We start from the raw sequence: 25089 nt of genomic DNA, 5'->3' as shown, positions 1-25089 counted from the left end.
GCCAGCTCAAAGAAGGACTCCGCCAATCGGAGCCACATCAAGTAGAATCCATGTTTTATTCATCGCCGCAAAGCTCCTGGAATTCCGAACCCGAGCCTTTTGTTCTCCAGCTTTCACATCAAGGCATGTTTGGATTCCAGTGCCAATGCTGCCGGGGTTGTTTTTAAGGGCAATGTCGTGTATTTCTGCTTCCTCAAACGTGTTTATTATCTTAATTGTCTTGTGTGGTACATACCCCGATAATCCTTTTCTGCAATCTTGCTGCGGTGAACCTCGGCATCCTGCTGACTCACTTGTTTTCTCGCCTTTCTTATATCCAAAATTCTAAAACTTTTTGGGGTGGAAATGTACTGGTATAAAAACACTTTTTTTTTTTTGATAATCTGTACCCACAGTTTACAGCTTCGTTTGACGGGAGAAATTGGTACATTTGATGTGAGGATTAGTTATGTATTCTACAAGTAATGGATAACTCAAATGAGCAGCGACGCTGAAGTTGGCTATGCCTAACACGCAATTGCATTTGCTGGCCTGAAGATGGCAGTGTTTTCACAGTTTTGCAGTGGTGAAGACGCTGGTTTCCTCGTTGCCTTCAATTAAAAAATATATAAAAAAAACATAGATTTTAACCTACTCTCATTTCCACAAAATCAAAATGGCATGGAGTTTCTCACCTGTTTCACACTCAACACACAGTTTTCAAATAAATCTAACTTGTATCTATATATTTGAGTGTTCTTCTTTGTTTGTTATTGACGTGCTAAACTGTGGGTACAGATTAGCAAAAAAATAAAATAAAATAAATTCATTGCCTGGCACCAGAGGGGCTCCGTAGAAATTAGATGTTTTTCAACAATATTGAAAAAGCGAGAGCTAAAAATAGCCTTCAATGTTTGGGAAAAGCGCCACGACAGAGATGCTAATTAGCATTAGCATTAAGATAGCAAGGCCTTTCTTGAGGGTGCTATTTGTTATAAATACATTATGTTAATTCCGTTTTCTGAGTAGTTAAAGCAATTCACAGTCACTTGGTTCATCAGTGATTATATTAGTTTATGTAATAATGTGAATGTAGTTGACTAAAAACACCATGATCCTTTTATATTTTCAGTTTGTGTGTGTTTTGTATGTTCCTTAAATGTGCATATGTAGAAAAGTAAAAAATTTCAACCCCCCAAAAAAAAGCACTTCTACCTTCAGTTTTGTTGTATTTAACCGGCTATAGTTTGTTCTCCTTGTTAGAGCCAAAGCCGTCTCTCAGGTGAATCCTTCGCTCTCGTAATCACAGGAACACATTGGGCTGACTGAAATGGCTTCATTATAACTGCTAAATGACTGCAGGTCTCCCTGGCAGAGTTTTGGAGCGCAAACATTCGTTTTGATTCGGGGTTGTGGCTGCTGCCAGGGCCGACTTTGTCCGTCCCGGAGAGGTTAAACATGGCAGCTATCGACACGGACAAGCTTGGGCTGTTTGGGAACGCCGCGTCTCTGTGCTCTTTATTAAAGCTGGCTGGGAATGTGTCAGTACTCGCTTCTGTGTTTTTTTTTGTGTTTTTTTCCGTAACTCCTGGCTTCACATCCGACTTGAGTTTTGCACTTTCTTTTTAATGTCTGCTTTTGTATTAACCTCCACTAAGGAGGTAACATGGGATTTTTGCTGTTGTTTGATCCCAACTTTCTGCCTAGGTTTTGATACAGCAAAGCGGATTTTTCTATTGTGACATTCGCAATTAAACTTGGTAAAAGAACAAGTGTGACAAAAATGTGAACAAAGCCAAAGTAGTTGTATCTAATTTTAGTTTGTTTTTTTTTAATCAGGTTGAATGTCAAAGGAAGTTTCATGTGGATGTGATGTGATCCATCTTGGCCAGGTTTGTCTGTTGACCCCTATTGACCCTAATAAGGTCATGTGAAAAAGGATGGGAAAAATCCAACCTGAAATTGGAAGTTGTGAGTGAGCCTTGTGGCTGGTCTACGCTGATGCTCTGCTGCCACCATGTGGCTTCACCACACAAGCGCAGGGGCTTCTGGGTAATAAAGGCAGACGGCGAGTTGATGCCTGCGTGGAGCGCAAACAAGGCATTCATCACCGGCAGATGTCGCCGCCAATCTCCCGCTGCCGGTGAATTGACGAACCATCAACGCCGCTTTCATCACCTTACTTGATATTGATCAAGTGCAACCGCATGCGGAGAATGCCGCTCTTTGCATCTCGATAAATAGGATGATGCAGCCGCAGTGCACATTGTGTTTACGGCCAGCTCGGCTGTACTGCGATTTGAAGTTATGACTGTTGTGGTTGGTCAACTGCTGGTCACATGACATACGGACGCCATGTTATGACCGGGCCGAAACCGAGTTGGCCAAAGTCCAAACGGCTCTGGTTATGACAAATAAATGGCGCCCTCTTCTGGGTAAGACTCAAACTGACATAAGGCAGCAAGTTGAAACAGAGTAGGGTAATCTGTTGAAATACTGTACTGCACGTAAAAAAATCTAAACAAAAACATAATGAGCAACACGTCGCTAAATCAAATACGTTCATGTGTTTATGTTTTGCAGGGTGGAGCTGAATGAAGGAAAAGGCTGTACAGTGCACAAGTGGCACAGCACACAACTTGCACGGAGAATTCTACACATCAAATCAATAAGTGAGTTGTCTGTACATACATTTTTCTGGGGGTTGCATGTAAACAGTGAGCAGGAGAGGAAATATTGAGTAGTGGCTTTGTGATTAAAGCTATGGATGACAATTAAAAAAAAAAAAAAACAATATTTTTTTGTATGAGAATTTTTTTTTTTTTAATTGAGTGATGTAAATAATTATTCAGGCTTTTATGCTTCAGTTATTATATTATATTATATTATATTATATTATATTATATAATGTGGAGATGTAGTTTGTGTGTGGTTGTGAATGAATTAGATATTAAAAATAGAAAAACGTTAGGTTTTTGTTTTAAAATAGAAATAACTCAATTGAAATCCAGCTTGATGTTCTCGTTTGGATGTATAGAAGTCTAATGAGAATTAGATTTTCAATTTTTATTTCAGAAACGAAAATAGGATATAGCAGGAGAGACACACATTGAAAAACGGCCCGTATTTTTGTTTTGGATTGCCGAAAGTTGCTGATACTAACCAGGAGATGGCGACAGTGGCGTCTAAATAAAAACGATATCGTCTTCTGGATGACCATCTGCAGCCAAAAATCCACAAACACTAAGTAGCCTACACACTTGGAGAAAACTGTTGGTAAACCTCTAAGAAAGAAAGAAAATTACGTAATGAATAAAACATTACGAGAAAATAAATGAAAATGAGACATTGCTTTTGAGGTGTGGTTCACTAGCTTTATTTGAAAAAAGAAACCCCACAAACAAACAGGCTAAATAAAATTTAGAAAAAATTAAAAATCATGAAACGGAAAAAAAAAATCATGGTGCCCCAAAGATTGAAAATAATCTGACTATAGGAACATGTTCAAGGTGTGTTGCTTAGCATCACAAATGAGTCTTACAACTTGCAAGCGGTCATTTGGGCAACATTTTCTGACATGATGACTACATTCTCAGGGGTTGACTCGGTTTACAGCATGTTAGAAAATGGACCCCAAAAAAAGACTTTTTTTTTTTTTTTTACCCAAATCCAATTTCCATTGTTTCTTGTTTTGCCCAAAACACAAAAATAATTTGTTTGCTTTCGTGGAGGACTGAGGAAATCAGTAGTATTCAGATTTGAATGAGAATCAGAGGATCTGGACTTGAAATTAAAATGGGAAAAAAAAGTTCAAATTATTTTCTTCTGGTTTTGTGAGCAACAGGCTTGGTAGCAACAATGATGTTCTACTGATTTAATTATGTGTGTATATATTTTTTTACCCATTGAGAGTTGTGACTTGTGCTTCACTCTTGTGTTTTAAGTGATGGTTGAGCAATTGTAATGCACCGCATGTTCTCCTTAAAACATTCGATCCGGTGTTATGAAAGCATTGATGAGAATCATTTTTATTACTACCACATGTTTTTGTCCAGGCCTGTTTTGTGAGTTGTCCTGTCATTTTGACCTAGAACGCCCCCCCCCCAAAAAAAGGTAGACCCTGACCCCCCCCCCCCCCCAAAAGGGTACACCCAAAGTAAATTTGACACTCTTTTTGGAGTATCAGCATAGTTCTGATCTCTTTTTAAAGATATCACTTTGAATTTTTCACCTTAACAGTCAGAATCTGTTGAAGTACTGTGTCGCCATCTCCTGGTCAGTATGAGAAATGTGAATCCCAAAGAAATATTCGAGACATTTGTGTTTTGTGTGATATTCTCTTTTCGTTTTAGAAAAAAATGAGTAAATCCTAACTCGTCCCAAATATAGATAACAAACGAGGAAATCAAGTTGTATTTAACATTCTGTGAGACGGGGATTGACCAATCACCACGGCAAAATAACGCTCTCAAGAGAGTTGCCGTTCACGGAAAAACTGCTTTGTTAGTGGGTGACTTTCAATGCCGTCTCCCTTTTATGATGCCACCGTTGAATTGTCAGCAGAGGAAAATGTGTCTGCCTCAAAAGTTGTCCCCTTATTAAAAACGCTGGCGCAAAGGACGAAGTGGAAAAGCAGTGCAGTGTTTTTTCCCCACAACAGTGCCACCTTGTGACTGGAGGATGTCATTTGAACCGCACCTTCGGCACATTAGTTTGTCGCAACAGCGTCCTTTACAGATTGTGTGAGTATTTTGTTAGACCTGTACATGTTCATTGTTTTGCAAACACTTTGGAAGACTCAGAGAATATTTACTGCTGACAGGCGGATTTGGACAAATGCCCACGCCATTCTTTTTCTCCATAATTTCTTTTTTAATTAATTCTTCTACAGTATACAAATATTCACACTTAAAATGTTTTGGAAAAACACTAGTGTGTCATTAACATTTCTCCCCACCTTAAAGTTCTGACTATTTATTCCTTCAGTGTGTGCTGTTTAGTCCATAATAATGATAATAATAATAATAATTGCATTGATTCATCATCCTGTCACACACCTCGTAACGTAAACAGCATCAACCTCCCCGCCACCATATGACCCAACAGTGGTGAGGCAGGAGCTAATTGACATCATCACGCGAGGAGGTCCATATTGCGTCGTGGTAGGGCCCCGAGGCCCTTTTTTGGGGACGGGGGGGGGATTAAAGTGTCTGATACAGACGCACCATCACACGGACACACTAGTGTGTCCTCAAAATCAACAATTTGCCTTGATGGAAATCTGGAAGAAACCAGAACTCAGTACACAGGGAAGGGAATCAAGTAGTGCAAGGTAAACAGGAACAACAGATCACGAGTTCAGGGACCCCCCCCCCCCCCCCACCCTCCTCCCACTGAAATCGAAAACATATTGAGGAAACAATGTAAAGACAAGCGTCAATATTAAAGTGGCATTATGTGACCTTTTTTTTTTTCAACAGCTTTATAAATATCAACTCTACTGTATTCCCAAAATATCAGGAAGTAGTGCAACAAACGTTTTAGTTTTAGCAGGACCACCCCTGCTAAGTAACAATAAATCAGAGTGCTCGGAAGCAGCCCTATCCATAAAATGAGTGGCGGGGGAGAAAGGGGGGGGGGGGTGCTTGGGGTAAATGTCTGCGGGGATGTTCCGATTTTCATGTCAAGGAGTGTGCCGTTCTCACAAAAATCATCGTCATGTGCTTGGAAATAAATGACTGGTTTGAGTTGTGGCGTGATGTTTGGCCTTGAGAAGGCATTGGTGAAAAAAATAAGGCGACCAGACTGAGCTACATTCTCGTGGTTTAGCATCTTGCTGTAGCATTAGCTTACAGTGACGTCCTTGTTTTGTCTCGCGCACACGACTTACTTTTTCTTCTTAAATAAGTTTTTGATTTTGGAGGAGGAGCGCTTGATTTTATCTCCGTTGTCACTCGAGTCCTGGGAAGAGGTGCTCTGGAGCTTGTGCTCGCGCCCCACGCTCCGGCCCTCCGAGTCCAGGGAGGTGAGTGACGGGTAGCGGCCCACAACGGGCAGCATGCCGGCGGGCAGCATGCCGAAGCTGTACGACTTCTCCAGGACGCCGTTGTACGCGCCTTTCCCCGACGGTGGGGTGCCGGCCCGGGGGTCCGGCGCGATGCGAGTGAGGTCGGGCGACGGCGAGGTGGACGGCGGGCCCGACGGGGTGGTGGCGGGCGTAGGGGGCAAAGGAGGCGGGGTGGAGTCCCTGCTATTGCTGGTGACGCTTGTCGACGTGGGGAACTCGGGGCTCTGGTTGAACAGCAGCATTTCCTCACGGGAAATCTTGCGGTACGGGGTTTCCAGACTCACAAAGTGCGGCGGCTTGCGGCCCATCGAGGAGCTCGGAGTGTCCGTGTCGGGGCTGCTCTCCTGGGCGGCGTCCCTAGGAGACATAAAGGCGGACGCAAAACTGTCAGAAATTACGCCCCCCCCTCCAACTGATGTTAATGTGTTGCTTATTATTATTTGTGTTGTTGCAGACCAAGGGAAGCAAATCAGTTCCATCTTGTGATATCAATAGTCAATTACAAACCAAAAAATAGTCACTAGAGGGGTTGGAAAAATTGCTACGTTAGCAACACTGACTGATTTTTAGTCAACAAGCAGTGAATTCAGTGTAACTGGATTTGGTTTAGTTCCTTTGTATTCAAACCTGTGATCGTCAATTATTCCTTTAAAAAAAAATATACCCCGACTTCACCGACCAACTTCGATTTGACGTCGCACTACAATAGCGCCCACTATGGAATTTACTCGAGTATAAAACTAGATAGCTTTCTTCATTCATAAATATTCAACATGACTTCACGTAACACAACGGTATGCCGCTATCTCCCTGCATGAAATTATACGGTTAACTACTGAACTGTATGGAATGCTTATGAAATTTAAAAAAATACATAAACGAAGCAAAATTGCGAGATGGCACGTTTGCTGGAAGTCAAAATTTGTTTTGAGGACCAAAATTGAAAAACAATTTATCACTCTCCGCCATTTTGGTTGTTTACTTTCGCCTCGATCGCTTTCAGGTCAGAACTGGGAAAAGCCAACTGGGATATATCCGACCTTCCTTGAATGCAGCGTAAATTCAGGAATGTGCAGAAGGTAGTCATCGACAAAGGTGTACAATTTGTTACGGATCGAAATCAGAATTGTTTTGCCCTTGGATCAAACTGAAAGTCTTCATACATGAATCAACATGACCATTTAGCCCCAAAGCACCAATGAAAACGTCAGAATAAAACACCTGAGAGTCCACACGTTAAAAGCATTCCTTGGCATTCCGGCCGTCCCTACATACCCCCTCCTATCCGAGCTGAACATGACATATTCGTCGTCCGCCTCGAGGGGATAGGAGAGGGACGAGCTGGCCATGGACAGCAGGTCGGGATCCGGGGACATCATGGACGACGGCGGCGAGCTCATGAGGCTCCGGCGAGAGCGGCACGCGCTGCTGTTGCGGGTCAGCGTAGGCCGCATCAACGTGGCTTAGAACAAAATAAATTTAAAAAAATTTATATATATATATCAGAGATTAAAAACCCTTTTACATCATTCATAAGGCACTCTATAGTATTGTACGTTGTGCTATATTGATGCTAGGTTTTTTAGCCTGTCTCTTGCGTTTCACATTAAGTGTTAGCATTAAGCTACCAGACTTTTGGAAGACAATGTATGTGTTGCATGTAGTTTGTGTTGAAATATCATTTGTTTTAAGATGAACAGTTACTGTGATATTGATGCTAGGTTTGTTAGCCCGTTCGTTCCGTTTCACATTGTGTGTTAGCATTAAGCTACCAGACTTTTGGAAGACAATGTATGTGTTGCATGTAGTTTGTGTTGAATTATCATTTGTTTTAAGATTAATAGTTACTGTGATATTGATGCTCGGTTTGTTAGCCCGTTCGTTCCGTTTCACATTGTGTGTTAGCATTAAGCTACCAGACTTGTACAAAACATACAGAATCTAAGTCAGCACTTGCTACCTAGGTTGTGTTCTAATATCAGCCGATACAAGGTTAATTGTACAGCATTGATGCTACGTTTGCTAGCCTGTCACTGGCGTTTCACATTAGGTGTTAGCATGAAGCTACCAGACTTATAGGAGTCAAAGTAATGTGGTTTGGTTCGTCCCTGTTCCCACTCCATGTGAATCCCTCACTTGTGAATTGCGGAACAATGGGAGGTGTGTCCTCGTCCAGGTCGTCCACGCCGCCGGCGATGGGGTATGGTGGGACAGAGACGCGCGGCATCACCACCCAGCTGTGGTCGGAGTACAGGCTAGCCGTCAGACTCGGCAGCCCCGAGTTGTTGACCACGGGGAAGCCGCACAGCCTCTCGATCTGCTGCCAGCGGTGCAGGCGCTCCCTCAGGCATGCCGTTACCTCGGACAAGGATTTCCTAAAGGAAAAAGAAAATAGCTTTAGCCGTTTGTGACCTAACTGGGCCCCCACTGGCTTGTTTGAGCACATACTTGGCCTCAAGTATCTTGTGGTCCACCTCATCCAGTGACGAACTGTGTGCGACGTGAAGTGTTCCAAACACAGACCCTCTCTTCTTTTTTATTTTCTCCGCCTGGAATCCAAAAGAGAAAGGTACGGAAGAGGATTAGGGCCAGTGAAGAGGGGGAAAAAAGAGGTTGGCAGGATTCTCACTTTTTAATTCTGACTTTAAAGTGAGAATTCTGACTTTAATCTCAGAATTCTGGCTTTAAAGTGAGAATTCTGACTTTAATCTCAGAATTCTGGCTTTAAAGTGAGAATTCCGACTTTAATCTCAGCAGTACTGACTTTAAAGTGAGAATTTTGACTTTGTGACGTAGAGCTATGAATTGTGGAGGGAAGTCAGAAAGTCAAAATTCTGAGAATCAAGTCAGAATTCTCACTTTAATGTCAAAATTCTGAGAATAAAGTTAGAATTCAGACTTTAAAGTCAGAATTCTGAGAATAAAGTAAGATCTGTGATTAAAGTCAAAATTCTGACTTTAAAGTCAGAATTCTGCCAACCTTTTTTTTCTTCTTCACTGGCCCAAATCCTCTTCCGTAGAAAGGTTTGGAAGTCATTGCAATAAAAATAAAAACAACAACACCACCCATAGGTTGCTCAGTCATGGTTACCTCGTCCTTAGCGACGCCGAGTTGTAACTCGGCACTCTGCTTTTTGATGTTGTAGTACTGCACCTCCACCTCATGCGTGAGCTGCAGCCACTTCTGCAGAGCTTCCGGCAGCGAGCGCTCAGAGTGCATCTCCTTCTCGGCTCGCTTAAGGGCCTTTCGGACCTACACGTGGGGGTGCGGCTTTTAGAAGGGCGCCAAATTGTCTTCCTGTTTGGCGCGTTTACCTGTACAAGCTCCTCTTCGGCGTATTTGAGCCGGCTGAGCTCGCATTCGGCGCCTTCTCGCAGGTCCCTAAGTCTGTGCGCCTCACTCTTGGCTCCGGTGATCTCATCCCTCATCTTCTGCTCCAGATTCTGCTTCTCCACAATGACCGTCCGGTTTTCTTCCTGAGCCTTTTCCAAACTGAAAGGAAGGAAACCTGTTTGGATATTTGCTATAGTTTCCATCCACCATTTTTTTTTTTTTTGGGCACTTTTATCACTAACCGACTCTGCAGGTCAAGGAGGCTTTGCTCGGCGTTTTGCAGGCCCTCCAGATCCTTCATCATCTGGGAGATGTGCACCTTGCTGGACTTGTTCTGCACGTAGGCAAACCAGCAGCCGCCCACGCCAATCACGATGGAGATCATCAGGACAAAGTCTTTCATCCAGTTGTGTTGCGGACCTAAGGGAGAAGGTGAATTTGAAGCATTCGCAAGTCCCGTACGGTAAAGTCAACGCAAGGCGAGGCGCATACTTACGCAGCGGGGGGCCGAAAAGGACGGCGTCGAGCGCCTTGAGGTTCAGTTTTTGTTTGTGTCGCTGGTCTGATACCTTAAGCTGCATGGAAAGGAACGATGGCTCATTTGCGGCGATTCTGCAACACAAAGCCAGACGGTCAGCAGCATGTACAGCCCGTCAGCCCTGTGACATAACACCAAACCCTTCAACATCCCCATCCAGGACCACACACACTCTTTGAGACCATTAGACCGTTAATGTCCTTTGGTTACGTCTTGGCTCGTATTTCACATTTCTCCGTTCAAAACTCTGCCCTATTTTAAGACGAGCGTTGTCAGGCTGTAATGTGATCGGACGTGGCCTCAAAGAGATCTTGCAAGACGTTCCCCCACTCCGAGCTGTGCTGCCTTTTGCAAACATCAGAGGGCAGCATTGTCTAGTAAGATGAACGCAAAAAGCAAGCGGATCCGCGGCAAAAGCAAAAAGGTGTCTACTAACCGTGGCAATGTGTTGCCAGTCACACGAAAGTCCCGGAAGTTCTTTTCATACTGGGGCAGCTCCACCGACTCCCTCAACCACTGCACCGTGTCTTCCACTGTCCAGTTGTGAACTGATAGAAACAAAAACCCATACGATTGTCTCACCAGGAATACGGCCAGAGCAAAAACACAGTATGGAGAAACAGATGTTTGAACAAGCACAAGTTTAGTAGTTAGTAATGTATTTGCCTTCAGAGGTCTTCCAGCCCTTCCAAAGCTCCTCCACGGTGATATGCTGGTCCTCGCGGTGCAGGTTGCTGTGCTTGTTGGTCTGATGCTGCTTCATGTCCTCTCTTATAAACTACAGAGAGATGATAAATAATACTTATGAGTGTCTGTTTTTAGGGTTTCTTTAGGGCACACGTTTCCTCAACTATTGCATGTTTAAGAGATACAGTTCTTCAGAGTTGTCTGGCTGCTCTCTCTCGCTCGGTTACACATACCGCAGACTTTCATTTCTCATCTTTTTCCCTTTTAGGGACTTTGAAAGCCAGCAAGAGTTCCACTTTCACCTGCGTATGTGTCAACTTTCCGACAGTCCTCTTTTTAACAGCTTCATGGTCCCGTAAAGAAGTCTTTGCCACGACTTAAGAAATGCCAGAATACCTTTTGCCCTTAACTCATTCACTCTCAGCCATTTTCGCTGAAGCAACCCCCTTCGCTCCCGTCTTTTTACTGGATTTAGACTGATTTTGCAAGGCCCGCCAAATATTGTGTTCTATTGCTATAAAAACCTATCTATCAAAAGAAAGATTAGAGTCTCTTCTTTCATCAGGAAAAAAATATATATTTCTATCTGTTTCCGTTTTGCAGTTTCATCATTATTCAGAAATCTGTTTAAAACAGTGGGGGAAAGAGCTTTTTGCAACATGGCCCTGGTTGATCCCTTATACTCTGCTGCCACCTGCCGGTCGTTTTTGTAATAACTGCTATTGCTTCACGCGTTCTCTTCAGTTCAGAGGCTGCATCAAAGCCTTCTGGATGCTCTACGGACGTATTTATAAGTTTTTGGGAACAAATGAGTTAATGGGATGAAACAATTTAAACGGTTAAGCATATGTTTTATAATCAATAATAATAATAATAATAATAATAATAATATCGTATTATTGCATCTGTTTGTGGCTCCCTTTGTCTTTTGTGATTTTAAACTTCCATATACTTTCATGTCCAATTGCTAGTCATTTAAAACCAATTTGAAAGAGACTAGTTTTACCAATTGGGGGACTTCCTATCCCTCAGGTGCGGTACGAAATGCATATTTAACTAGACGGTGCACAAATGTAAATGTGCACAGTGGCTTCAGGCGACCTCCCTGTGATGACATTGCCAGGAAAGGCAAACAAATGGCGCATAGCAAAGAGGCACAAGGAACTAAAGTAGACCCACTAAAGGAACTAATAGCCACGTTACACAAAATAAATGGCACAGTTCCGAGACTATAAATAATCATCAAGAGGTTTTGGTTGGTGTTTTTTCAGGCTGATGAGACAGGCGGGAAGAGTTTGATCAAAGCTTCACGATGGCAAAATGGGTCTTTGGGGAGTTTTCTTTGCAAGTCCACAAATAAACCCAACTTGAAATGCATGCAGCGCCCATCAAATAGCAATGAAATATTGCTAAATGCCCCACAATGATAATTTCCTGTTGGGTCATGTTGAGTTCAAGAGTCAGCCAGTAATAAGGATCAATGACTCGAATGCACATGGACCGTCTCAGTGGTCCGAGGTCTTGCGTGTCTCTGTGACAATTCCTTACACAAACAAGCACGAATGCCTGAAATGCAGGTCACGGAAAAGCGAATGTCCAACTAGCGGATATTCCATTACAGTAATGACCATCACCTTTGTTAGCCTCAGCTTTTTGGCTGTACAGTCGGTGGGGAGGGGGGTGGGGGGGGGCAAAGGCGGTAAGCGCCAGTGGAATCTTTGTGGGACGGGTGTAGGGTATCAACAAGGAGGGCGGGTGGAGGGTGTTAGAAGAAACTCTAATCTTAATGCCTTCTCCTCCGAAGAAAGAAAATGGCCAAAATTCCCGATGGCCAGTAGTCCGCCCTTGGTAAAGATGTAATCTTACAACAGTACCTTTAAACGATATAAAAAAAAATTTGCGCTCGTAGTTTGAGTTTGAGGTTGGATCCAGAGTTCGCAGATTTTTCCCATTCGCGTCAGGTCTTGGTCGCATTTGACATTTCACATTTCACATCTGTGTCACTCCAGTCACGAGTGAGGTCTTGTCGGTCGATAGAACAAAGACCGGCACTAACACAAAACATGCGATGCAAAAGCGGCGCTCAGAAGAATGTCAATTACATAGAAATCGCGTGGGGTTAGCGAGTTCTCGGATGTCAGCCATACCGGACGCTCAAAAAAAAGCCACATGCAAAGCAGAGAGTTTGAGATTGCTGTGAGCATTGCTAACTAAATATTAGACGGGAAGCCTGCGAGTGTCAACTTGAGACAAGCTGTTTGATTTCAACAAAATTTTGCAAGGATGCTATTGGCTGGCGACCGGTTTACCCCGCCTGTCTCCCAAATTCAGCAGGGGAACAGAACCCGAGTAATGAACAAATCCAAAATGTGTATTTGCAAAACTCACCTCCACACTCTCGTTCACCTCGATGCCGCCGTCGTTGTCGTCGTCCAGCTCTTTATGGATGTGGCGCAAGGCCACCAGGCTGAAGCGGTCCGCATCGCTCACACACGGGGGGATGACCAGAAGGCACGGGTCTAGATGCGGAGACACCATGTCATTGTTTCGCACCCTTGATTTAAGCCAAGGCATTACATTAACAACACCAGACCAAAATGTCACAAACGTTGATCAGTACCCGTTACTCAATTTCAACTGCGAAAAACGGCATACCTTGCAGAGGAGCGTTCAAGTGCAACAACAGAGCCAAACACAATCGCAAGACCTCCGTTGTCCGAACGTGGGACCACGTTAAGGTCAGTCCATCTGAGTTGGCGTGGGAAACACACTTCACAAAGACGAGTGTGTCGTCGAAAAACGCGGGAGCCCCAACGGACTTCATCCTCTGTATCACTTGAGGTCGGGAGTACGCGAAGCCTGTCACGCCGTCACTTTTATCGTCGGAAGTTGTGTAAGACAGCGATTCGGGGAAGGAGCCTCCTTGTGCACGTTCTTCAATTTGCATGAGGGTACATCCACTTGCCTTCAGGCAATGACCACACCTCTCATTCGTCACTTGTCTTTTGTGTAAATATATCAAAGGTTGTCTTCAAATGTTTAAATCGACTCTTTTGCCACACAGTCAGGCAAGGCTGGGCTCACTTCGAACACTCAATTAAAAAGGAGCCAAAAGTATGGAGTATTTTCACAATTTATCAGTAATCACACAGATATCACAAGTCTGATTTAAAAAAAAAGTGATGGGGAAGATGACCTTGAAAAAATAATTTTAAATCGCAATATTGAAGGGAGGGGGGGGGGGGGGGGGGGATCGCAAGTTCAGTCCTAGTAAAATCAACTATTCTAGAAATCATTTCAGGGGGTTTCGACAGGTTACCTTCACCTCGCCCTCTATACTGCGAACGATTTGACTCATTAATTTGAGTTGTTGGGCAGAGAAACGGCTCGCTTATGAACACGCAACACGGCTCTGTGGTAGAACGGTCGTTGCCCTACCGGGAGGTTGTTCGATCCTCGGCCCTTGTTTGTGACCATGACCATGGACAGGACGGACGAACCATGCAATCAAATTTGTTTCTTTGCTTTGATGTATTCTTCATGAGCACCATCACTCACTCTTCTGCAGCGAAATTCTATCCTCACAACATTCAAAATGGCGTGCGGGAGAGATGAATTGTTTAATTCAGCATTAAACTCAGTTTTAAATGACCATAAACACAAAGACTCATTAATAAAATCCCAGCAGCTGGCGGCACTGGAAGCATTTATTTCAAAAGATGTGTACTTCCGCAAGTCGCTTTTCTGAAGTAGCGTCTGCTCTTCGCTGATAGGTTCATTGACCAGATCAGATAGATGCTAATTAGCATTAAGCTAGTGTGACTTTTCTTGAGACAGTTGTTTGTAGCTTTTTGCGACACAATAAGTATAGTTAACTTTGTTTTATGCTGGTTTACTTTGACAGCAAACTTCAATCGGGAGTGGCATTGAGCAGCTTGAAGCCCCTTTTTTGATGAATTAGTCACTACTTGAGAAACAGCTGCTTATTCTGGAATACGATGAACTCACTGCCACCTTACAGTCCATCTGTATGACTCAAGTGTCAAGAAACACATTGCTTTATATCCCGCGCTAAACACAGTGTCAGTTCCCTCGTCAATGCTAGGCTAATAGCTTCTGGCTTTACCATAAACCACACTGTGGCATTTTGGGCATGTTGTATCTGTTTACGTGTCGGAGTCAAGCTCTGCAATCCACTCAAGAAGCAAGAGGAGATGTTTAACTGGACACGTGCCTCGGCTAAGTTTGGAAGAGAGTGGCATCGGTAGAGCGTCGGCGGTCAGGCTAAAACGGCTGATACCGAAACCGTGGCGGCTTCCATAATGACAAATAGTTTTTCCTGAGAGCAACAGGAGATGTTACACAATGAGGCCCCTTCACATGATATTCAGCAGCCTTCATTGGATATTACAGTTACATAATATGTAATGCTGTATTTGCTTTGCTGGCCAGACGGGCTCTCAACTTAAAGTGTTGGTTGTTTACACACTACCAACAGCCTACTGATAATTCCGATTCCGAACATCGCTTTTATGATATTTCCGCAATACAATGGCCCAAACTCGCAGAAAGCAAACGGCATATTGTATTGCTTTTGCCTGTGACGAGCAAACAAAGCTCTCAGAAAATCAGGCCTAAAAGTGGTTATGTGGTTGGATGTTCCGACCATAACATAATGGAAACTAAATTATTATTCCATGTTTTTCCCATGGACCCTGAATGCGGCATAAAATGTGGAAAAGTAGCGAAAGAGTGGAATGGGATGGGATGGAATGTTTGAAATGGAGGCTAACAAGACAGTGCTTTGTTAGCGCTTTCTAAGTAGTAAGAATCGTTTTCCAGTGTGATCAAATGTATTATTTGTTATTAACCAGCTTGCATCATTATCTTTAAAAATGGTGTAAAGCCCGCCGTCTGCTCTCCTCGTAGTGACATATTCCCATTTTGTTTTATTTTGTTTTGGGGGGGGGGGGGTTAGCGACAGGAGGGCAAACATAAGGGTTAGCTAAATAAAACTAGGTAAAACATCCCTCTAATCATCCTAATCGCTGAAATTATTGACGCAAATGTCGTACTCTTGGCTGGCCAGAGAACAAACAGCCACAGCTCCGTGCTAGCGAACGTGCCATATGCTAGTCTTTTGACGTGTTTTAGCTCGGACGGCGCACATTTGAATTTTCTATGAAACAGTTTTTACATCGTTAGCATAATGTACAATATTCAGATGATCTAATAACTAAACTGTTTACATATATTCAGTTTTGATTCCTTAATTTTTTCATAATGTAATATTGTACAAGTGCCTCTTCATCTAACGCTAGACCAATTATGTCCAATTTGTGTTCATATCACACTTTTGCCTCTGCAGGCATTGGTTGCAGTAGTCAAACGACATATCAACACATTTTGAAATCAAAATAATCCTCACAAATCGAATTACAACAATCCAAAGTCCAATGCTTTTCAATGAGCCGAGAGCTTGTTTTCCCTGAGTTAGACCGCCATTTTGACCTAAGCCCTGAATTGTCCATAGTTCTAGTTACAGTTTGTCAGGACTTGAAGTCAATTGAGTTTTAATGGTATCAGACGGGTATCGCTGCTAATTGAAAAGTTGTGTCAAAAAGTGGATAATTTGCTTGTATCCAAATAGCTGTGCCTCTGGAGTGCCGGCCCGTCCATCAAGTGTGAGAAAATCTGTTCTCAATTTAAATTTTAGGTCAACTTCATTTACATAATACTGCCCCGACACCGAGTGTCTCCACCCATGATCTGCCACTTCCAAGTGAAGGCCGCCGGCTACACGGAAGCACAGTCATAGCTAAAGCTTAAAGGCAAGTAGAGCTGCAAAATCAGCACACGTTCGCTAACAGCGTTATGCGCGGCGCACGTGAATGGGTGGTGAAGTTGTCAACGTCGGGTTGGGGTGAGGGGAGGGGGAGGGGGGTATTTGGGAGGGCCTGATCATCATGGACATAAAGAGCCTTTTTGATATTCTGTTTTGTCAATTCAACCACAGTTTATTTTTATTATTGGCCTAATTCTGTTCTGCGTGTTCACCAAACTCTTTCTAAGATATCTTCTGAAGCTTAAGAATAAAAGACAATCCCGAGATATTTTTAAAAACTGCCATTTACAGTGACAGCGTGTAGTCTGTGAAATTCACAACAATGACAGCACGAGCCTTCCCTACCCAGGTGTCCTCTGTCTTTTGCGTGCTGAGGGATGGTTATGAGGAACCATGTGACAGGAAGTCACTGCGAGTGACCCCTCGCATTCCGGGAGAGGAGGTGGTCGGGACATGCGCAAAAAAAAAAAATCAAAACAGACGGTCCCAAAAGACTACCAAATTGGAAAGCACGGAGTTCTTTTCATCTTGGCGGGCTCCCGTTTGTCAGGATGTAAGAGCCCAACAATGGCAGAGGTCTCCCTTTGCTTGCACGCAAGCAGATGTTTAGCGCAAGTAGTAATTCGCTTTAGCAAACTGTCACACAAGTGCTTCAAAGGAATCCGGAAACAAAAAGCGTGGCGCTGTCAGCCTCCTCTCGTAAGATGCGCGTCAATAACAAGGTTAGTTAGCTGCTGTGAGTTGTTGTTGTTTGACATTCTATCAAACTTCCTCTGCCAGAAAACTTTCAGTTCTGCCGATGCTGCAGTCAGAGCACAGGTAGATGTCAAACGCAGGCGATTATTTTTGCCATGCGAAAGAAACAAGAGTTTGCGTTGACCATTTGCCAAAGGCTCATCTCCGAGCAATCTAGACTAAACACTTGATGCATATCTGATGCGACGTTATCTGCAATTGGCAGAAGAGAAAAGAAATGGCCGTTCTTAAGAGATCATTCTCTCCGTCGCCTTTTTTCATTGATCCATTGAAATGCCTGCCTGCGACCATCGTTCCCCTTCCCCGTGCGCCTAAAACCCCTGTTAAATCATCACTAATCCTATCTTAGGCTTTTGAAAGGCAGGGGGGGTTTAACTCGAGCGTCAGGCCTGAGCCAAAAACTTCCAGAAAAGGAGACGCTCTATGCGGCCAGGATTCTGAGGAACGTTTGAATAACAGAGCCCCCCCCCCCCCCCCCCCCGAACACGAGATTTACCATATCTGCGTCGGCCTGGGGAAGCCTGCGAAATGATTGGGAAGGCAAGGCGGGGTTAAAGACCTCTCTAATTACCTCGCTTAGTCTTGACATGCTCTTTTGCCTATAAGCGTGACGGGAGGAAGTAGGCAAGGCTGCCGACAGACGATTGCGGCTCGGGGTTAGTGTAAAGAATTGGCAATGAAGAGCTAAATAATTGAAAGTGCGCAAATCCCGCGTCAAGGTTATCCAAGGTTCTCGTTAGGCACACTCGAGCCGCTTGTGATGTTAGCGATCTTTCATTACTCCGATCCGGTTTTGAACAAAAAAAAAGACACTCTTGGTCACACCGAGCTGGAAAATTAAAAAATACCTCTGAAATGTTTTAGGACATGAAGATCTGCATTACAAAGAAAGTCATGAGTGAAGGGAGAGGCGTCATTTATCATTAGAGTTGTCATGTTCATGTACAGATCCAGTTGGATCGCATTGCTGGAATGCCGCAGTGATGCCGAGGCGTGAAGTCGCCAGGAATACATAACAGTCGATTTCTTTGTTATGATGCTTTTCCAACTGCTGACAGCTTAGGAAGGACAGGAAGCTACGGACACCAGTGACGAAGTCCTCAAAAAGACAGCGGATAGGTCAAGTCAGGTCAGGTCTTTCTGGGAACGAGGTGCTCTGGGAAACTTTTTCAGTCATTGACACCAAGAAGTAAACCTTTTCCAGTCGGTTGGCTCACTTATTGCAAAAGAGCGCAGTCATCCCGATACAGTATACGGGGTCCAGAGTCGGGCACAAGTCTCTAAGACTCAAGTCTTTGACCCACAAGTCCAAGTCAAGTCCAAATCTTTAGGTTCCAAATCAAGTCTCAAGTCCCTGACCACAAGTCCAACTTGCTGGATAAAGTCTTTAAAAGCAAAAGCTATAACAAATGGCAGCACTGCAGCAGCCTGTTGCTCCGAGTTTGCCATGCTGGTGATTGTTTGTGCATTGTCGTATTTGTCTACTGTACGTCATTATTATTGGATGTTGCTCGAGCGCACAGAAAAGTAGAGAGAGCGAGAGGGACAACTTACGAGGTGGCGCCTGAGCCGCAGAGAGACAATGAGAGCAAGACACATCATAGAGAGTTCTTATGTTCACGAATCCCAAAAGACGGGTTCAAGTCAAGTCTTGACTCTTTAGTGGACTGGTGTAAGTCAGTTGCAAGTTTTAAAAAAAAATAGTGACTTAAGTCCCTATCCGAATCCCCATCTCTGACCAGGTCCATTTCGGCCCATAATGCCAACTGGTCCAAAGACGGACAGATCAGGGCTCGTCTCGTCGTCTCAGGGCAAGTTAGATCCAGAACGCAGATCAATAGTTGGGCTGTAGATTTAGAACTCTCCTTCACAAATATTGATAGGGTACTCAAACGTGCAGTCGTTTGACTACGGTTCTCGTTAGTGTTTAATCTTCAAACACGCGCTTCCAGGAGCAGGTCGGCTGTCAGGTCTGTGTGACAAACTGGGGTCTCTGCTTGTTGACCCCCCTTGTTAGACGCACGGGTCAGACCGGCAGCAAACGACATGCCGAAAGAAATCCACACCTTCCCTCGCGCATGCTAGCGCGTCGCGCAGCCGGAAAGTCCCTGACACACGGAAGCCTCGCATATCTTTTGACTACACTGTAACTGAAAGTGCGCGCCGGATCCCCGGAAGTGACACGCTAAAAGAGATCGGCCACGGGGACGGTCTCAGGTGTCCGTGAAGGGCGCGCAGCTTCGGATTCTTCCTGTGTTAGGGTGACAAGCCTTAGCAATGCCGCACAAGAGCACGGCGAGCTGATTCAGGGACCTTACGAACAGGTGCTGTTGCAATGTCAGATTTCATAAAACCAATGACAAAATACACTGGAGAAGCTTCTCCATATGACTTTGCGAGAGCCGTCCAAACGTTCTTGTCTTGAAATATAGTCACCGGTTTCAGCCACGGCCTAATGGTGCAGGTCACTTCCGCCGCCAAGGGCTCGGGCAGCCAAGTGTAGCACACTGCCAACTAGGGGATAAACACCTTTTACGTGCGGCCGACAACAGGGTTGTGCGCTACTGTATCGAGACGCCACAGAGTCCAACGTGGTGCGGCGTTTACCGCTCACCGCGACTTACTATTTACTACCTGAAAGCTGAGAACAACAAAATGACCGCAAGGGAAATCAGCATTAGTCAGCCGCCTGGTGGAAAATAAGCAGGAAAAACTCCAACGGTAACTTTATAAATACCCTCGAAAGGGGGTCTGCTCTCGGGCCTCATTAGGTTGAATAACAACCCTTAAAGCCCATGGACTGAGACAAACGGGGGCAGCAGCTGTCCACCTTCGCGGATGCCCAACAGGCAAGTCGACGGCGCCGGTACCGTGACACAACGCTGACCTTTCACAACGAGCCTTTAGAAAACATATTTGAACATTTAATTGCAGCGTGACGCTTAAATATGACGAATAGTTGAGACTGGGATCGGGTCCAGGGTAGACAACCGGCCTTGTGTTGAGCAATCAGAAACACCAGACTGGCTTTTGAGCAGCTCGACAAATTTGGCAAAACACCTCAAGGACCAGCAACCTGGGCCTGCATGATGAATTCTGGCAGGCTAGCGAAGCTCACGTTCATCCTTTACCTTTCTGTATTAAACTAAAATAAACTATTCAATTAATTATGCTAGTCTGGCATAAATGTCTGTCTCAGTAAATGTTGTTTTGTTTTGATGTTAGCCATTAGCCACGGGCCCGCGGCTAGCAGCCTTTAGCTTGCTAACGTGTTTGCTTCTCTTAAAGCAGACTGAAGCAGGGAGAAGTTTACCTGCAACTAAACCGGGAGGAAAAATTGGGCTGTCACCATCTAATCGTTTTCAAATCGATAATTATATTGATATAATCAAAACCCTAACAAAAACAATTGTCATGATCTACTCCAGTCTGACTCGCTAATGCTAATTAGCGCGCTACTCGTGGCACTTTTATCACTCAAAAGAACAGCTATTCATACAAAACGCTTCAGGAATATATACAGAGAAGCATCTTAACATTAGTGATCGACATATGCTCTTCCTACACTGCAAAAAATATATATATATTGGAATAACTTCATCATAACTTTTTGCTTCTATGTGGCTACAACTTAACAGTGTATCAGAACACGTGAAACCACACTGCCCCTAAGAGGCCAAATCGTGTACAACATAAACAGTGCTCCCAATTAAGGCACACGCAAACAAGGGCAAGACAGTATCAAATAATTGAAATTTCAACATTTAAAATCGATTCTGAATCATACTAAATGAGAATCTCGATTCTTATGAGAATCGATTTTTTGGGCACACCCCTGGTTTATACAGTAGCCTGCAGTCCTATCAGGGCTCATTATTTAAGAAGTGGATGTTGCTTGCAGCCAGTGGAAAGGGCTTTGTTTGTTCAAATCAGCTAAACACACAAAACTATTCAAACTGGAGGACACCATGTTCATGTTGCCACTGAACGCACGGCCTCTGAGGAAAAGTGGGTGGGACGCATTGGCGCTTCTTTAACATCGGCCCAAAAACAGGTCTTTCAAAAACGCGCCAACTTTTTAATCTTCCTTGATCCATTTTGAAAACAGCTTTGACGTCCACTGGGGTCACACAAGGACTCGCTTTCTCCTCTCCGGCCGCACAAGGCGAGCTGACGCAACGAGCGTGGCGGCGGCCAGGCGGGTACTGACGCGGCATTGTCCGTTGGTCCACTGGACAGAGATCAGAACTTTGCCAGTCTCACACTGGGAAAAGGACAAGTGCACAATTGACTGCTGAGACAATCCAACAGTCCCTCGAAATTCGCAACAATTCATGAGAATTCAACCAATCAACCATTGTTTTTGCGGAGGATAAAGAATATATGCAAATGAATGTTTGATGCTGTCAGCATTAATACAAATTAGTAAAGGACGGTTTACAATTACTATAACATTGAATCTAGTTTTGTTAGCCCTGATATAGCGTTTTACATTGTTTTTAGCATAATGCTAGCACTTTTGTTTTTAAATCTTGAATACCTTGAAAAACCACAAAATTCATTATTTCAGTCTGCTGCAATCACCAAAAAACCCAAATAATCCTAACGCTCAACATTCTACAAATCCTGGGAAGGCTTCCCCAGGCCTTATCGGGCATCTGGTTCCTCTGGTTTTCAGGTGTCTTCCACAAATTGTCAATGTTAGATGTCCAAAAGAGAGCTTACACTGTGTGCAAACAGCCTGCGGTTCGAATTTTATGAAAAAACAAACACTTGCACATTCGCATTTTAACTCATTCACTGCCGTTGACGGCTATAAACGTCAAAAATTCATTATAACTATTTCTATTAGTTTAAAAAAAAATCCACTTTTGTTGAAAATCTAGATTTTTTTTATTGTACATTTAGTTTTGTACATGCCCCGAATTTTTAATATTTTCTTTTTCTTTATTTTTTATTTATTCACTGCCGTTGACGGCTATAAACGTCAAAAAAGTATTTTTACTTTTTCTATTAAAATTTTTTTTTACACTTTTGTTGAAAATCTAGATTTTCTTAATTGTACATTTAGTTTTTTTACATAAAATTTGTGATTAATCGCGAGTTAACTAGTGAAGTCATACGATTAATTACGTTTAAAAACTTTAATCGCCTTACTCCCCGAATTTTTTATAATATTTTCTTCTTTTTTTAATTCATTCACTGCCATTGACGGCTATAAATGTCAAAAATTCATTTGAACTATTTCTATTAGTTAAAAAAAAAAATCCACTTTTGTTGAAAATCTAGATGTTTTTTATTGTACATTTGGTTCTGCACATAAAATTTGTGATTAATCGTGAGTTAACTAGTGAAGTCATGCGATTAATTACGATTAAAAACTTTGATCACCTGACACCCCAAATGTTTAATAATATTTTCTTTCTTTGTATATTTTTTATTCATTCACTGCCGTTGACGGCTATAAACATCAAAAAAATATATATATTTCTATTAGTTTAAAAAAATAATCCACTTTTGTTAACAAAAGTATAAAAACCTAGAATGTTTTTATTGTACTTTTAGAACAGATATAAAATTTGAGATTAATCGTGAGTTAACTAGTGAAGTCATGTGATTAATTAAATATTTTTTTTAATCGCCTCTTGCCCTAATTTTTTATAATCTTTTTTTTTTGTAATGAATTTATGGCAGTGAATGAGTTAAATGTCAGGCACAGGTGACAGGAAGTCGCACCTTTTACTGCCAATATTTGCGTTTCTGTCATCTTCCTTTTTCAAATGCTCTGCCGCTTTTACAGATGTTGTCAATGAATGTTAATTTGCCATGCTGTCCGTCCGTCAGACGTGCTAAACGGGTACGACACATCGCCATGTCCCCAGATTCCTTTACGTGTGTCACACGTCGGTCAAAGTGTCATTCCTTGGCAGCGTTCTCGAGCAAGTCGGTTGCCAGCTGAGATCAGAACCGCCTGACGGCGTGCCAACATGTCTGTTATTACATATTTATCATGTTTTACCCGACTCCCGAGTCAGAAAGTTCTATTCTGATTGACACGAAGAAGGTTCGATCGACTCAGTGGTTTAAAAAAACAAAAACAAACTTAGGGCCACACAAGTAGGCCTAGATGTACCTTAGCTTTTAGGTATAAAGTCATTGAGTAGGTAAACCTGAATGGTATTCCCCGGTGGGAGGCGTGGGGGTTGCCTCCTATTCAACATGAGCTGCGCTTACCTGGGGTGGCTCCATCTCCGGTACCCGCCGAGTTGGAGCCCAGTACCGCAGAGATGACGAGTCCACGCAGCAACACGATCAGCACCGCGGGGATGGTGCACATCGTGGACGTGTGGGTGGCTACGGCGTTGGGATCATGGGCCAGATCAGTCTTTTTGGAAGATATTCACACGCAAACGACAGTTCTGGGGGCGCTCATTGATGTTTGGAAAACGTCCCACGCGTGAAACTAATACCCTCCACAGGTACTTTGAGAGGGGGTGCGCGCTGCAGGCTCCCCCATAATATCAGCTGTCAACTAAATCACGCGTCTGGTCGTGCTGGGGGGGGCGGCTTATGTGCAGGAATCCCAAACGTTCAAACCGGGCCCCTAAAAAAAATGTTAAAAAAATAAAAACGTCTAATCCGTGGAATCGAGTGTAAAATCCCTAGCCAGGCTCCGCGAGTTGTTGCTTAGTAGTGCCCTACTTCCACGTACAGTAGAGTATAAACACGTCGGTTCAGATCCGCCTGCTCGTCACCAGAAAGCTGCCTGTTTAAAAAATACAAAGGGAAAAAAAGCACTTCCTCCTCCGGTTCTTAAGGAACCACATGGTTGCTGCCCCCCCCCGGTTCCTTATTTGCTCCGTGGGTCAGCTTGGAGAGGTCCGGTGCGACGTGGGGATCCGCATGCCATCGCCGCTAGTTCGCCGGTGGACGCGCGCGCGCTTGGGGAGGACGCGCGCGTCGAGCAGGGGCGGAAGTCACTATGCAAATGAGGGAGCAGGGAGGCGGGGTATTAGGGAGGGAGGTGTACTCTAACAGTGTGTTCGTGTGTGTATCATTCCCCCAGTCTGAAAGCTGCGTCACTGTCCGACCCGCACTCGGCTCAGCTGCTACCGTGGTTCGTCAGTCGTCTCCACGTCTTCTGATTGGCCGCAGCGTCCCAACATGGCACGACGTGATTGGCTGTTGGTAGGTGGGGGGGGAGCGTAGCTTGTACTTCCACGACAGCACTACGTAAAACATAGAAACGAATATGAGCAGTTTTTAAACAAACAAGGCAAATGTTATGTAACGTATCTTAATAATATATAATACATGAAATGATGAATATTTGGACACAGGATGAATTGCGTAACTGTCCCGTGACGTGCATTTAATGCCACATCCAGCAGATGGTGGTGGTTCATCTTTTTTCTTTTTAACCCAGTGGTTCTTAAACTTTTACAAGTACCGCCTCAAAATGTCACCATTTGCCATGGATTTTTTAAAAAATCTTAAATTGTGATTCCACCCATCAATTCAAGAGGCTTACAAATGAGTCTACATCATTGTGAAAGGGTCGCATGAAAATAGCGAACAACAGGGGGCACATGACTGAACTTTGTGGCATGCCCAACTATGGATGGTGATTGGGTTTTTTGACAGAAATTTCTGATTTGTAATAAGAGACAGGCTGTTATGGCTGAGTGCTCTTCGCAAAGGTAGGCATTTTTTTTAACGACTTAGCCTGCCCTGAAAACCAGTACAGCAGTAAAAATACACAAAGTTTATTTTGTGTGTTTATTTTGTGTTTTAAAAGAAGGTTAAGACGGGAAAAGAAAAACACACTGGCAGCTGTCTGATGGTGATGACATCATGGACCACAGGAGTGTCTGGTGAGTAAG

General features: G+C 43.7%; 1 protein-coding gene and 1 long non-coding RNA gene across 4 annotated transcripts in view; one reads left to right on the top strand and one right to left on the bottom strand.

The window, feature by feature from the left end:
- The first annotated feature begins 2585 nt into the window (after positions 1 to 2585).
- Positions 2586 to 25089, top strand: part of LOC147159554 (uncharacterized) — a 24408-nt gene continuing 1904 nt past the window's right edge. The window contains exons 1-3 of one of the 2 annotated variants that reach the window (XR_015090460.1): positions 2586 to 2651; positions 24273 to 24394; positions 25005 to 25080. This is a non-coding gene — a long non-coding RNA (uncharacterized LOC147159554). Of the gene's footprint in view, positions 2652 to 23943; positions 24395 to 25004; positions 25081 to 25089 lie in introns of those variants that run through there. The other variant, XR_015090459.1, reaches the window with a different exon arrangement.
- stim2b (stromal interaction molecule 2b) lies at positions 4135 to 24282 on the bottom strand. Of its 2 annotated transcripts, none has more exons than XM_086058637.1 (12): positions 23441 to 24282; positions 12994 to 13124; positions 10585 to 10696; positions 10355 to 10466; positions 9877 to 9992; positions 9623 to 9800; positions 9362 to 9539; positions 9138 to 9299; positions 8495 to 8595; positions 8183 to 8421; positions 7322 to 7508; positions 4135 to 6403 (listed from the first exon to the last, which is right to left on the bottom strand). In XM_086058637.1, the coding sequence occupies exons 1-12, from the start codon at positions 23541 to 23543 to the stop codon at positions 5866 to 5868; spliced, it is 2157 nt and encodes a 718-aa protein (XP_085914763.1). In that variant the 5' UTR covers positions 23544 to 24282; the 3' UTR covers positions 4135 to 5865. The 2 variants fall into 2 exon arrangements, with proteins under 2 accessions (XP_085914763.1, XP_085914762.1); XM_086058636.1 differs by having other exon boundaries at positions 7268 to 7508; positions 23441 to 24281.

The sequence above is a fragment of the Leptonotus elevatus genome, chromosome 17 (assembly GCF_054856555.1).
Source record: "Leptonotus elevatus isolate MCC_2025b chromosome 17, RoL_Lele_1.0, whole genome shotgun sequence".
Classification (NCBI taxonomy): Eukaryota; Metazoa; Chordata; class Actinopteri; order Syngnathiformes; family Syngnathidae; genus Leptonotus; species Leptonotus elevatus.
The sequence above is the reverse complement of the archived record's forward strand: the minus strand, read 5'-3'. Positions and strand labels throughout refer to the sequence as shown.